General features: G+C 42.4%; 1 protein-coding gene across 1 annotated transcript; it reads left to right on the top strand.

Moving 5' to 3' along the window:
- The first annotated feature begins 4623 nt into the window (after positions 1–4623).
- spo11 (SPO11 initiator of meiotic double stranded breaks) lies at positions 4624–13468 on the top strand. Its single transcript, XM_041945673.1, has 13 exons — positions 4624–4736; positions 7396–7509; positions 8327–8415; positions 8804–8870; positions 8981–9089; positions 9436–9522; positions 10637–10673; positions 10813–10922; positions 11267–11366; positions 11782–11819; positions 12195–12271; positions 12672–12783; positions 13349–13468. Exons 1-13 carry the CDS (start codon positions 4624–4626, stop codon positions 13466–13468), a joined length of 1173 nt encoding a protein of 390 aa, XP_041801607.1.
- Positions 13469–15091: the final 1623 nt, after the last annotated feature.

Below are 15091 nucleotides of genomic sequence, written 5' to 3'. Positions count from 1 at the left end.
GGGACTTAAAAGGGTCTTGATTCCTGTTCTAACTATACGTCTTCCTCTCTGTCTCTCCCTCACTTTCTTTTCCCCCTCTCTCATTGTCTCACACTCACTCCCTTGCTTGTAAGGTTGGCGAGGTCAAACGCCCCGGTGCTCCTCCAGCAACCCCCCAGCCCCTGGCTCAGTTTGTGCCCAGAGAGGGGCTGACAATCCTGGGCAGGACAATAGGAACAGACCCCCCTTTGTTTGGGCCTCCATGGGACTGATGACAGTCACAGTAAACAGTGGGCACAGGCTGAGGCCAGGCTGGGTGAGCTGCACTGAGGGGCCTTTGACGAGGAGAACTACTACGGCAGAAAAGCAGAACAAACAGTGTTTGAATGTTCCGCCAAGGACACACATGGAACAATATCGATCGAAGTATTTGACATTAAACTTAATATTTTGTCTAAGATGCACACAACCACTTACCTGTTTAGACAACCAGTGATACACTTTGACAAGATCTGCACCATTGCATTCCAGAAAATTAAGTAGAAAATAAAACATACGGATAATGCCTGCCTGTCCAATGATAGAGTGGAACCACTTCTAGAAGTACCTGAGGATGGCTGTACATTCATGAAATGTATGAAAGGGTGAGATTGTAAGGGCTTACAAAAGGTGAGATCTTTACTTATCATATTTATAGTCAATTGCTTCATTCTGTTCTCTGGTTAGAGAAAATGTAACTTACAGCACCTAAAATTCAGCATTTGGCCTGGAGCATTTTGAATACAAACACATACACTTTTCCCACTGTGATCTGAGACAATCTGCGCAAATACACACCTCCACAAGTTAGGGCATGATACTAAGCTCCAAAAAAGACCACACAGCAGTGCAGTGAAACATCCCTGGAAAGTCTTTCACACCCCAAAACACACACACACACTTTTCAACTCAATATTGTTCGCTGTTTCCCTTCCTTTTTATCTCTGGTAAGAGTTGGTTCTTTTTCCATCTGCCTGGTTATCTCTATTTAGGAGCTCAAAGCGTGCGGTCAGAGGTCAGATTAATATTTATTTCATGTGTTGCCTCGGAGAGCAGCAGGCAGCCGTCCTTTGAAGGCCTGTGTAAGCGGGGAGGCGGATGAGGTTCGGTGGAGGGGGGTCTGATCAAGCAGGCCCACAGACGATACAGTAAAACTTTTTCCAGGGGTAAACTGACCCTCAAATGAAGCAGTGTGGGGTCGGGGTGCAAGGACAGGAGAGGGTGGAGGCACATTTTTTTCCTCTCCCCCCTCCCCGTCTGCCTGTCCTGTCCGCCCTTGTCTGCGTTTTTGGCGTTACCCCACTGTGTGCTCTGCACAAAGCCAGCGGCCTGTTAAAATAGCCTAACCAGGTGGAGCTGAGCTATTGCAAATGTTCCCTTCTGGTGTCTCACACTTCCAGGGGCCTCATGAACATATGAGACACAGCTGTGAGACAAGCAGAAGAAAGAGAGGGGGTGGGAATATGAACCAGCTTTAAGATACTTCACTTTACATCCCTTTTAGGTTTGAGTTTGATAGTGTTTAATCTTCAAATGTATGTAGTTTTGCATTTTTTAAAGTTGCATCACTTCATTTTTAAGAACTAAAACTCAATAAATTAACTAAATTATCATTTTGCCCATTCTCAATACTCTCCTACATTATTAGTTTCGCATTATTACAGCAAAAGATTTTCATGGCAGCGTCACATGTCCAATTTTCCTGATTTCTGCAAAGAAACATATGATTATCTTATTTGAAACGCTGCATCTTGTAATCCTCCCGGCTATCGCTCTGTACCTACTTTTGCCTGTATCCTGTATCCGTCTGTCTGCAGCCAGTATGGCACCCGGGAACACCAGAGTAGCTTGGATCTGATTCATGGCTCTCAGCAGTCCAGCCAGACCCATCAGTTACAGCCGGTGTCGCTGACAGTCAGAGATACCGTTTTAGTTAAGCTTTCGATAATGCCTGGCTTAGTAGAGCTTATCCATTGCAGGATGTTATCACTCAGGCACTCTGTCACTTGTGTCATCGGCACAGAGTCCGGGCTTGACACTGAGCTGGTCTTTTCGCCCAGCCGCACACTTATCAGCATCCATTACTGAGGTGTGAGGGCCTGATAAAGGTCTACCCAGTTCCATGCAGCTCTAGACAGAGGTCCCATTTAGATTGTTGTCTATGCACTGAGAGGCCTTGCCCCCTTGACTCTTGCTCTCATCACTCTGTAAGACTGTGCTGGTCTGTCAATCAGAGAGGACCCTGGGTGATCAGTCAGCTCCTCTTTAGGGGATGCTGGTCTGAGGGGCCATTAGAGAGGAGTCGGCATAGCCAGACTGGCCCAGGCCAAAAGCTGATGAGAAACAGAGGAGCAGGAGAGCCTGAGGTGAAAAGTGTGGGGGGGGCAGAGGAGCAGGAGGTGGATGTGCTGAACTATGTGGATTGTGAAGGGAGGGCAGCTCTGTTTTCTATTTGTGAGGATTAGGCTGACAGATCTGTATTTAGTTTCTTTGGGCCCCTAGCTGCAGCTAATCCCCCTCACCTGCAGCGAGTGCCCCCGCTCTCTTTCCTCTGACCCTGCAGCCCCCTACTTCCCCCATGCCCCCCCCCCCCCTGCCCAGCACAAACACTCATCCCGAGACAAGCACATGACTCGTTGCACTCTGTCTCCTCAGGTTAGGGCCTCACACTCGACGCAAATCTCTCCCGGGCCAAAGGAACAGCAGGGGTCTCAGCCTTTCTGGAACAGAAGAAAAAGGACCCCCACAACCTGTGGTCTCCCACATGTTAAGATTTTTTCAGCTTGGGTGAGGGGTTGTCCCTCATCACTTAGAGATAGCAATTACTCAGAAATTAAGAGCCATTACTACGGAAGCAGCTTGTCAAAGCCACTCAGGGGAAAGGGGGACCTTTGGTAAAGCTGCACATTAGGAAATATTCAGGGTCAGGTCAGGGGCACAGACCCCCTCTCTTTAGATCCTGGCTCCCACACACTCTGACCAGGCCTTCACACTGTGAAAGAAAGACCGCAGTGCCTCCGCAAACACACACAGCATGCCTGCCAGCAGTTCTTGAAGGTGGGGACTCTGGATGACCTAATAGTTTCAGAATCTAAGCACATTCCTCTGTTTTAACAATAAAGTGATATGACTACAAGATGATGCAACAAAGAGACTGAAACAGGCTTTGAAGGGTTGTTGATGAAGCAACATGTGGGATTTCCTCAAGGCATCGTACTTATTTAATGTTGTTTTAATGTTTGGAGCTTAAAACAGCTGTAATTAGTCAATAACTGTCTGATGCAGAGAACTTAACTGCCAAAACATTTATAGCCTCCTGTGCCCTAAACCACATGTTGGCCAGCTTTATCATTATACACAATCATCATCAAACTTCTATTTAAAAATCACATCCAAATGCCTAACAGATACAATATATATTTGGTTTCTCTTGGACTCCAACCACAGCACAGCAACCCGACTGAAACCACCACACACACATACAGTAGACACACCTTTGGACAAGTAGCAGCAAGCTCACATAAAGGGTCTCATTACTGAGTGCCACAGAGGGTGCTAATAGGGATTTTTCTAAACACCACCAGCATAGGCCTACTACCTTACAGCAATGAGGTGCTAACTGGCCCACACACATTGCTGGATCTTATTAAAGGACAAAGCCTGCAAATGTGCAAAGGCCTTCAGCTAGAAGATGAAGACTGGTAGCTTCTTGCAGTCATTTCCAGGCTGCTACACACACACTTATTGTAGGTAATTTAATCAGGTATTTTTTGCATTCTCCACTGTGGCAACCTGATTTTACAAATATAGAGAGGAGAAGATCGCACAAGTCAAGGAGCAAATCACAAGACGCTGTATGAAGAACTGGTTTAATTAAGATGCGGCAGCATGTCACAAATGCAGAATGATTGTTTGCAGAAAGTGCACAAGTGTTAAGGAGAAGCAGCAATACCACACTGTAAAAATACTCTGATACAATTGTTTAAAAATTAATAAAGTAATTCAGTAAAACTGTAGAAGTATTAGTTAGAAAATATTAGAAAATATACTTAAAGCCCCCCTTTAGAATGCTATATAGTTATTCTAAATCATATTATTGGAATAAATAATTGAAATTGTGCTTTGTATATCGTACACACTGTTGGATAGCATAATCACAATGCATCATAGATTTTGAATATGGTTATTGAATGACTATGTTAAGAATTAAGGAGTCTAGTAAAAACGGAGTTGCTCAAGTAAAGTACAAATACTTAATTACTTTCACCTCTTCATGTATGAGAGGCACAAACTAGACGGTCATATTGATTTTTCCCCTTGAATCCCAATCAGAAATATTGAATAGGCAACATTAATGCATATCGCGGTAAGAATATGGTCGAGAATATGGTCGCACCATGTGTGGTTGATGTGAAGTAATCATGTTGTTCTTCAGTTTGTATGTTTTCGCATATCTATGATCCAAACCGGACAGCGCATGGTACGCTTTCTGCTGGAAATTCAGTCAGATGCGCAAAACACGCGAGACTTCATCTAAATCCTTACGCGGGAACATTATGTATGTAATTTCTTTACATGCAATCTAGCGTCATATAATAAGAAACCATGGGATCCCGTGTAGCAGACCTGTTTTCTGAAATAGACAAGCTCCGAGCTCAGCTGCTGCACAATGTCGAAGTTATTGCAGACTGCCGGCGTGTTGAAGAAGAAATCAGCCCGTAAGTTCATGATCAGATGCTCCGGCCAGCCGCCAGGCTACGTGATGTTGAAGTAGGTTAGTTATGGTTAGCGATGTTAGCTAGCATGTCGTTATGGTTCCCAGTGTAGTGCAACAGGTGCTATAGGATTCTTCAGCAGCCAAATAACAGTCAACGCAACGGGTATTTTACTTGCCCTATAATGTTGCTAGGTATATTGATTATGATCTGATTAATTAGTTAATCAAAGTGCAGTTTACTGTTGCAAGGTTAACATTGCACTATGCTAATATTTGATTAGCCAAGGCAGCATAGGCGTTATGCTAGCATTATCATGCTAATAACGTTGTCAGATTGGGCTCTGTATGCCGAAATATTAATTAAGAAGATATGTGTCAACAAGTAAGGTGTGTATACTGCTTGTACACACTAGTACGCAAGGGGGGGGCAGGATATAAGAAATAGTGGGGGAAAAGTAAATGAAAGGAAATCTTTAAAGATACTGATGGCTGACAAAGGAAAAAATCTGAATAAATGAGTGGAGAAACATAATGAATGCAGATACTTCCACACAGGTGCGCTTCATGGTACAATTAAGCAATTACCATCTATCCAGTCATGCTCTGTGGCATGTATAAAAATGCTGGGCAGGCCCAGTTGATTCAGACTTTTATCAAAGAGGCAAGAAAAAAAAGATCAAGCTCTCTGTTTACACCTGGCATTAACAAGCGAACAGCCGAGACACATTGCTGTTCACACCTGTGTGTCCAAGGTGTCCTGCTGGCCACTTGTGTTCAGATTTCATTACTACCTACCATCACTTCCGCTAGAAGGTCAAAGGGCCCCATGCACAATTATTACATGTGGCCAGATTTGTTTCACACAGGCTAACAGCTAGTTAAGAAAACAAAATTGTTTCAAGAACTAATATACATACATGGGCTGCTCCAGGTGTTGAGATTGGCAGGACAAAGTAATTTACGACTTGCAAATGAGCGCAGGACAAGGTTAAAAAAGAACTTGTACTCCAGCCATGTACATCAGATCACCTCTCGTCTCAAGCATTGGTGCTCTGTCAGGACCCATTAACGTTTACACTACGAAAGATATGTGGTCACATGCGTCCCAGACCACCTCTGCGAGTGGTTTGAGTGATCGGATCACGACGTGTCTTGGTGGCCGTTTACACTTGTATTTAGTGCTGTCCAGTTGCAATGGGATCACCCAAGACGCATGCTAGTGCGAGGTATAAGATGCTTTAAAGTGACTTTTGAAAGAGGTTCATTGTTGGGGCGCGTTTGGCAGGAGCATCAGTCACAAAGACAGCTCAGCTGGCTTGTGTTTCTGTAGGAGCAATGGGCAAAGTGACATCTGCATTTAGATCCAGACTCTGTCAGCAAAAACAGGCGACAGTTACTGAGAGATACACATTAGCGAGTTCAGTGCTGCAGAAACCATAGGCATTAGTCTACAGTGATGTGGAAAAAAGTGATATGGTCAGATGAGTTTTCCTTCACCATATTTTCGACAAGTGGGCTAGCGCATGTGTCGCGTACAGCGAGAGAACGGTAAAGGCCTGAATGCTTGACCTGTACAGTTCGGGCTGTTTTGCCGTGGAGGGCATTTTCCCGGCATGGTTTCAGTCCACTTTTCCCCTTATAGGGAAGGGTTGCTGCAGATCAGTACAAAGTAGTTCAGAGTAATTACCTTTATCCTATGATGAAACGCTTCTGTTCTGATGGGAGTGGTCTCTTCACAGTCACCAGATCTCAACCCAGTTGAACAGCTATGGGGGATGTTGGACTGACTTGTTTCACAGCGCTCTCCAACACCATCATCTAAACACCAAATGAAGGAATATCTTTTGGAAGATTAGTTTTCATCCCTCCAATAAGAGTTCAAGAGACTTGCAGAATCAATGCCAAGTCACGCTGACCTTACCAAGACACTTTATGTTGATTTTCCTTTTAACATCCGTTTGCATGTGTTTGCATCTAGCTTTTACATTTTGATTTACGAGCGTAAAATATGACCAAAATAACAATTAGATTAATCAGAAAACCGAGAGCAAGAATTCCCCGCATATTTATCCAAAACAACAAATTGTTTTCAAAGTGAAGGAAATTAAAGGTAGATGTGATCAGTAATAAATCTTGACACTTAACTCCACAGTTGTTTTGTATACAGACCAAAACAAATGCACCACTGCTCAGTCAAGATAACTTTTACCACCATCAAAGATTTTGCAGTGAGTATATACAGTGGTACAGTAGCAATCCCTTTCATATCTCTGAAAATGTTAGACCAGTGTGGGCAGTGTTGGCAGTCAATGAACAACGCTGCTTTATAGTTGGAAATGCCTATGTTGTGTATTTAATTCATTGCATTCATCAAAATTGAACATCCCTGTCTGATTGTTGTATTCATAAAGTTTCTCAGATTTTCCAGAAACTGTTCTTTCCAGTTCAGATATTGTTGAAGCATCATGCAAACAAATTCGCAACTTTTATGCTGTGCTTTTGCAGCCCATATTCAAAGCTATTTTCACAATCACTTTCTGCATTTTCAGCAGAAATTACTGTCTGTTTTTTGTTGGGTTTGTTTTTTGTAACTTGGCTGGCTGCTGTATTATTCATGCTTTTCGCATGTTGTCATCCTCACTGTCCTTCCTCATTTCCAGCATGGAAATTTTGACCCGCATTGAAAACGTGGTCCTAGGAATAGTGACCAGCCTGTCCAAAGATGAGGCCCCTGCCCTTGCACTGCCCAACAGATCCAGCTGGGCCAACGTCAGGTAACTTAAGTTAAACACACTGTAGTATGAAAAGTTTTTCTCCCCACCCTGAACACTGCAGTTATTTCACACACCGACTGTGTGGGATCCGTGTAAGCCGCCTGACCTTTGAAAGATAAACACAAGCGGTCATGTTGTGTAGAGAAATAAATCAACATTTACCTACATAGGTTTTTTGTGGTAGGTCAGGCCACACAAGATGATCAGATTGCTGTTTAATTTCCTTTAAGGAGGAAGTACACACTTCAACTCTGTCTGAATTTGTACAAGGGCTGTTTCAAGCAGGCTGCATGGGCAACCAGGTGGTAGGAAAAAAAATGTAACTTTCAACTTTGGCTCAGAGAGATCGCAGTTAAAATAACTTCCTGCTGCTTAAAAGATGACAGAGAAACATACGAGGAATTGAAAAGCACTGGCCTACACACACGCACACACACACAAACAAACACAAATTTACAAAAGGCTTTAATGTGACTTGACTGCAGAGACCTTCTGCTCAGAGCAAAGCAGACTGTCTGGTCTTGTCTGGATCAAACTTTGCCGCAGCTTAAAGAGCATTCTGGCTCAGCCCTTTCAAATGAGAGAGTCCCACAGATTGAACGCTAAAGGTTTCAGGACGTGAGGTACGTGGGAGGCCTTCTCACAGGTAGCCCTCAGGGTGTGGGGAATTTTAGATGGCTTACAGGTGGGGGAGCAGGGACTCAAAACTAAAAAAAAAAAAAAAAAGAAGAAGCAAATGTAGTACACACAAGCTGTAGATTTCTTTGATGGCCTCTTTTTGTGATTTTTTTCCCCCCTTCATTATTTCCCACTTAAGTTTCGACAGTGCCATCGGGCTTCACATGAGTTCAGGAAGTTCTGTCATCACCGTTAGGAGCGACTGTGCTTCGTCCGTCACTAAATTTGGTGAGAAGATGCCCACACCTCTGCTCTTCTGTTTTCTCATTTTGTTTTCCCTCCTTGACATCCGACATTCCTTTTAGTAAAAAAAAAACCTCTGTAGATGTACTGTACTTCATATGGTTTTCATTTATATTCATTGTGAACATATGCATAAACTGCTCAAATGGCAGTAAAAGTCATACTTAGTTTTAGGTGATAAATTGGCAGAGACAGAATATGTTGAAAGAGGCTTTTAGGGATCGGTTTACCACATGGATATCTTAATTAAGAACAGAATATGTTTGCCTCCAGTCCAGTCCTTTTAAAGATGTGATAAAACACTCATAATGGCGAGTATAATGTTTAATGTTCACGAGAATATGATTTTTTTTGTTTGTTTCTCCATTTAAAGCACAAATTCTCAAGATTCTCGTGGTCATCTACAGACTTGTGCAGAGCAACTCATATTCTACTAAAAGGTTATTTCTTATCAATTCACATTTTAAGTGATCACTAAGCTGGTTAAAATTCCCTATTTGTAAATGGCAGATTGTTTTTTGCTTGATTATTGCTGAATTTGTTTCCATAGAGACATCTATTATAACAACACACAGCTTTTTGGTTCACAAAAAGCTGTTGATAGTGTGGTGGATGATATCTCCTGCATGCTAAAGGTCCCTCGCAGATCATTACACGTGGTAAGTATGCATGTCCACTTTAACGTGAGCGACAGTGTACATGTTGTGGTTCTGCAGCAGGAATGCACACCTCAGACACTGAAACTTCGTTGCAAAATCCCTTTGGATATGCTTTGTTGTTCTGAGTTCTGGTCACATGAAATCTGTTAGTTTAGCACCGTATTGAAAGCAGTTTGTTCTGCTTCATGTCTGAGGAAAAAAAAATCTGGTTCTTCTGCTCAAACAGAAATTGAATTAATGTTGAATCCAAAGAGGCACTGTTAGTATGTGCACATATCTATGTGTTAGTATGAGCATGCATTAACTTAAGTGTGTGTGTGTGTGTGTGTTACTTCTATGCCACCAGTTGGCCACGTCCAAGGGATTAATCTCAGGTGATTTGTGTTATTTGGAGGAGGACGGCACAAGGATTGACTGTCACTCCAGCTCTGCTGTAAGTTCCATCAACACCCTAAACCAACAACACTGACTGAAACAGTCTGCATGTTAATACATTTACATGCACACTAATATTACGCTATTATTCTAAATAGGACGAAATCCAAATTTTATACTGGTCATTTAAACGGCATATTCTGGTTGGATTTTCCACTTAAGATATGTGGAGCAAGTCGATATTATTCTGGTTTTAGGAGCTTTCTTTATTTGTGTGCAGCGCATTTGGAATATGCGTCTCATTCGGGTTTTTACCGCAGTTTGTGACACACAGCCTCTTCGCCTGTTTACAGCACGCTCTGTGTGTTTCCTAGTCAACAGTTTGCAAGGCTGGGGTAGAGATGCATGCACAAAAGAAAAGCCTACATGGCTGTTCGTAAGGAGAACACACACCTACTTTTAAACATTATGAAAGACTTAGATATCAACAGGTTTTTGGATATGTGCAAATATCCCAACGCCGACCTTTTTCAAGAAGGTGGTTGAACTTATGAAAGAGGGAGGCTGTGTTTGGTAATCAGAGTGCGCACAGCTGCTTGTAAACAGGAATGTTAGTGGAATTTTCATTTTCTGTTGCCGTGTAAACAGTTTAATATGAAAATTGTCTTTTTAGGAATAAAACCTGAATATTTTGTGCATGTAAACTTAGCCACTGACAAACATTACATCATTATGATTTAAAGGTATCCTGAGGAGTTTAAAAAAAAAAAATCTTGTTACTAGAGGATGGCTTGTATCCATGTTGAGTTACTCCTACCTTATAAAACATTTTCAGAGCCTTTTTTCACAGTTTTGAAAACTACAGCTTGAGGGCTCCTTCTCCTCCTTTTATAACCACATTGTCACCGTTTATGGCACATTACTGACACCAACTTACCACCATCTGCAGTTGGCAGAAATTTGTATCATGTCACTCTGAAGCGTGTGTGATTATACAAACAATATGCCGGCGTTGCTCTGCAGCACCATGAGGTGTCAAGAGGCCCACGGGGTACCTTGTGTCTCCTGCCAAATCAACAATAGTACTACAGAGCTTCTAACAGAAAGGAACACATTTGAGTGGTGGATATCTTTTACTGTTTGGACTGATTTTTATGGCTGTTTTGTTTTAGGCTGTTGCAGTTTCATCAAACATTGCTGGAATTAGAAGTATCCTTTGTGATAAGTTTAAATTTTTTCACTCTCAGACACTCCTGAGAACGTCATATTGTACATTATATGCATTTCTTTGTGTGTGGGGAAGACGCTACAGGGCTGCAGGATGTGTGTTTTCCTTGATCACCTACAGATATTGTGTCATCTGCAAAATTTGTCATGATAGTTGAGAAGGATGCAACGTTTCAGCGACTGCTGGATGACGACTTCTGCACGAAGCTCTCGCCTTGCATCATGATCACAGTGCGTCTCCTCTGTGTGCCAATGCTTTCTTGGTGGGATTTTGTAAATTTAACTTTCAATCACAGACCCCTTTACACCTTGCGATTTTTCGTGATCAGATCGCAATCGGATAGTGCCTGACCACATGAAAGCCCAGCTGTAAATGTGTCAAAATCCTGTTTGCAGCAACAAAAAATTAAACGTATGTAACTGGGATACATCCAAATCAGCTGTAAATGTAATCATATCTAGATATAATCTGGATATGATGCAAGCTGTAAAGGGGCTGATATTCATCTGAATGTTGTCTACTCAGAGAGGGCAGTTTCTTCTGTATACGTAACCGGTGTGTTTGTGTGGATCAGGGCAAAGGCGTGCCAGATGTGAACAGCAGGTTGATGGTGCGAAAGCTTTGGGACACCCTGCACATCCCCGTCTTCGCCCTGGTGGACGCTGACCCTCACGGTACACGTCATCAGTCTGAGCGCAAAACCAGTTTTGCCTCTCACGCGTGCTTCACATATTTCCACTCATTTAACAACACCTGACTCTCTCCTCATCTCCGCACACACGCACGCACACACACACGCACACACGCACACACACACACACACACACACATCCCACTGAGCCAGCAGATGTTAGCACCTGTCCGGTACGTCATGCTGCCTAGTCTGGCTGTTATTTCCGTTGGCGTGATCTCGTCCAGGCGGGATGCCTCAGTTTCCATCCCTCCATACCTCTAACCCTTTTCCCATTGCATGGCGAGACACATATGTAATGCTTTACTTTGTTCTAAGCTCCGTTACACGTCTCGGAGGATAATTGCTCTGGTATGCCAGTGATTGCAGCGTGTCTCTGTCTCTCCTGATTTTCTCAGGGATTGAGATCATGTGTATCTACAAGTACGGATCAGTGGTGAGTCTCGCCATGCCAGTTATTCCTGTACTGTATATTATCCGATGTGGCCTGTTCAATGTCTCTCTGTTAGCAATGTGTAATTATGCCCCTCTTTGAGTAAGTAGAAAAAAAAAAAAGTTGGACCACTCATCCATCTCAGGATATTTAAACTGACATTTTATGGAGTGAAAATGTTGAGTGATTGAGTGTGTGGCAAATGTCTTTGTTGATCTTGTGTAATCACGCTCGCGTTCGTTAACTTCATTGTGAACATGTGTCGGGCAGAGCCGCGCTCTGGTAGTTGCAGTGCTGATTATCTGTGTGTTTATTTGAGATGCACTCTGTGTGACTGGGCGTGTGCGTATGTTTGTGTGCGCGTTGGTTTTTCCACAGGCCATGTCGTTTGAGGCCCACAGTCTGACCGTCCCCAGTGTTATGTGGCTGGGCCTCCTCCCCTCTGACCTCCAGAGGTTTGGACTCAACTTTCGCTACTTCCTACTTCCTCCTCCTGCCTCTAATTGGGATTATATTCTGGGGACATTTAGATTGTTTGTTTTGGTTTCTGTTGCTGTCGCCCTCACTTCTTTTTTTCTTTTTTTTTCCTCCTCCAAGGGACTGCATCTGAGAGAGTATTGAGTTTTAAGTATATGTCCCCTTGAACAAATTTAGGCCAAAAGGGCTTTTTGACATACATTTAATTGTAGTCTGTACAGTTTTTCCTCCTAAACATTCACATAGTAGCTCCTCAATATGAGTCTGTTGAGAAGAGGTGGAAACACACTGTAGGGGAGACATCCGTCAACAGAACTGGCTGCTGTCATTTCCAGGGAATTAGCTTAGTTATGTGGAGTAAAATCAATGTTTCTTCAGGTTGCGGGTTCCAGAGGATGCCCTGATCCCCCTCACCAAGAGAGATGAAAGCAAACTCAGTAGCCTCCTCAGAAGGCCATACTTGACCGGCCAACCAGACTGGCAGAAAGAGGTGAGAGAAGAGATGGAGGAAAGTGCTTTAAGGTAGAGTTGAAGGATGGAAGTTGCAAAGAATGTGTGAGCTAGACAAAGTCAAATAATGAGGGAAGTTATCTGAAATGTATCATTTCAACCTGGTTGTAAGCCAGAAAGATAATTCATTCAACTGGCATGTTTGATCAAATTCTCTCCTAATGTGAGATCAAATACAAATGACTTTGTTGTACTAAAGCATAAACATTTGATTCGACTGGATGAGTGTGAGTTTTAGCCTTCACTGTGTGATTTTTAATAGTAAATGCTGTGATATCTCATCTTGCCCACATCACCACACCCCTCACCACCACACTCATCTCCTATGAGTCAACTTGGGAAGTACTGGTCTGAAAAGGTAGTCCTCCTCAGAGGTTTACACAGTTTTAAGATGTAGCTCATGTGACACACGGCGTAGGAATGTGTGTGAGAGGCTTGTTGTTACTCATAGTATGGAAAAAAAGAAGATAAACACCTGATGATTTACGCTTGTTTGCACGACTTCCTCTTGCATGCTCCTTAAAATTGTGCGTTTGCTCTTGCAGATGGAAATGATGCAGCAGAGTAAGGTCAAGGCTGAAATACAGTCCCTGGCAGCCATCGCTCCTGATTTCCTCACCAGCATCTACCTGCCCAATAAGCTGCGTTATGGAGGCTGGATATGAGCACAATGCTGCCACCTAGTGAAATAACAAGTGAACTGCTAAAGACGGTTGCAAAGTTAAAGGTATTCCAAGCAACTGATCTTGTCACACCTTTAAATATGAAGTTAAGTTGCTTCGTAATGTTTCATATTCATTAGTGATTCTTGCGTGTTTATGTTTTCTAGTTGTTTTTTCAGAAACGTCTCATCCTACCATTAAAACCCTGTAACCCCACTGACAAGTCGAAGCATGCTTCTGGTCTGTATATTGTTGCTGGCCTTGTTTTTATTACCAAAATGTTTGGACCCGCTGTTGCGAAGTCGTCAAACACACAATGTTGATCAGCTTCATTCATGGAGTTAATTATTTTACAATTGTTTCAGCATTGTCTGGCATGCTTTACGGCCACTGAACATCACTATGCATGCCAGTTCAAAGACTACAAAAGGGCACATGAGGATGATGATTTAGTGGTTTGGAGTTGGAGTGTCTGAGGCTGTTCAGTCTGTAATGAACAACATTCTGTGTATGTACTGATGCTGCTGTTTTTTATATGCTCTGTTCTCCAGCAGGTGGCGACAGTGTTCATTAAATGAGTGAATGGGGCAATATCATAGAAACCCCACAATGTCATCTCATGTGGGTAAAATATCTACACAGACACATTCAGAAAAAAATTTAAAGCTCAAATGTTTTCTAAACTTATAGATGGTTTTGTGATGAGTGGAGTAGCTTTCAGTTACTCCAGCAGGTGCTTTCAGAGCTTACCTTTAGAGAAGAGTGCCACTTTATTTTATGTGTGCTTCCTTTTTGCGCAATTATTACTTGAACCATAACTTTAACAGACCAAATGTGCATGCAAGAATAGAAAACAGTTTAAAGGGCACTGGGACTATTTTATAGCCTGTAATGGGTTTTTTTCCCGTTGTAATCAAAGGAATGAAATGTGATGAGTAAATAAAAGGGGAAAGTGGGTCGAGAAGTCCCCCCAAAATAATTCTAGACTTAAAAAATGGCCCATTACGAGAGAAAGAAGTTTTCAGATTAATCTGTATAGTATAGTAAGTAAGTATAATGCAGAAAGGCCTTTGTCAATGTTTATTCATGACTGCTGATGCATGTAAGCAGCACTTTGATATTGTCATAGGTCGAAGCTAATTTAAATAACTTTATGTGTGTGTGGCTGATTTAATCTATAGCAATTTTTTTTTTTTTAATTTGTGAAATAAATGTAGAGGAGTAAAAAGCAAAACACATGCTCTGAGTGGAAGTAATGAGAAAGTGGAAATGCTCAAATTGTGTCGAAACTGCACTGAAGTACTTGAGGAAATATACTTAGTTACTTACAATCCACGACAGGAAAATGTTCAGTAATGTGTTTCTATGATATATTGTCATTTTAACAAATAATATCTTCAGAGCTAGAGGAGCAAATTTTTTGGTGCTGAAGAATTAGAATTTTAAATCAGACCAAGATCCCGTTGTTTTACTTTAAATAAAACCATGTTTTAGACGTAGAGTGCTTCCTGTTTGGAATAGACGATCTTCGGCAGGCTGCCGGTGGGCGTGGCCACACGCTTGTGCAACATACTACTGCTACGTCACCGCCGTGACCGACGTGATGTAATTTCAGCGGCTGGAGTT

This window comes from Chelmon rostratus, chromosome 10, assembly GCF_017976325.1.
Source record: "Chelmon rostratus isolate fCheRos1 chromosome 10, fCheRos1.pri, whole genome shotgun sequence".
Lineage (NCBI taxonomy): Eukaryota > Metazoa > Chordata > Actinopteri > Chaetodontiformes > Chaetodontidae > Chelmon > Chelmon rostratus.
The sequence above is the reverse complement of the archived record's forward strand: the minus strand, read 5'-3'. Positions and strand labels throughout refer to the sequence as shown.

Excerpts from the sequence above, each read along its gene's own strand:
- spo11 (XM_041945673.1), top strand. The coding sequence starts at position 4,624 with ATGGGATCCCGTGTAGCAGACCTGTTTTCTGAAATAGACAAGCTCCGA. Across the intron at positions 9,090-9,435 it reads CTCGCAGATCATTACACGTG|TTGGCCACGTCCAAGGGATT; the intron begins GTAAGTATGCAT and ends CTATGCCACCAG. Across the intron at positions 10,674-10,812 it reads AAACATTGCTGGAATTAGAA|ATATTGTGTCATCTGCAAAA; the intron begins GTATCCTTTGTG and ends GATCACCTACAG.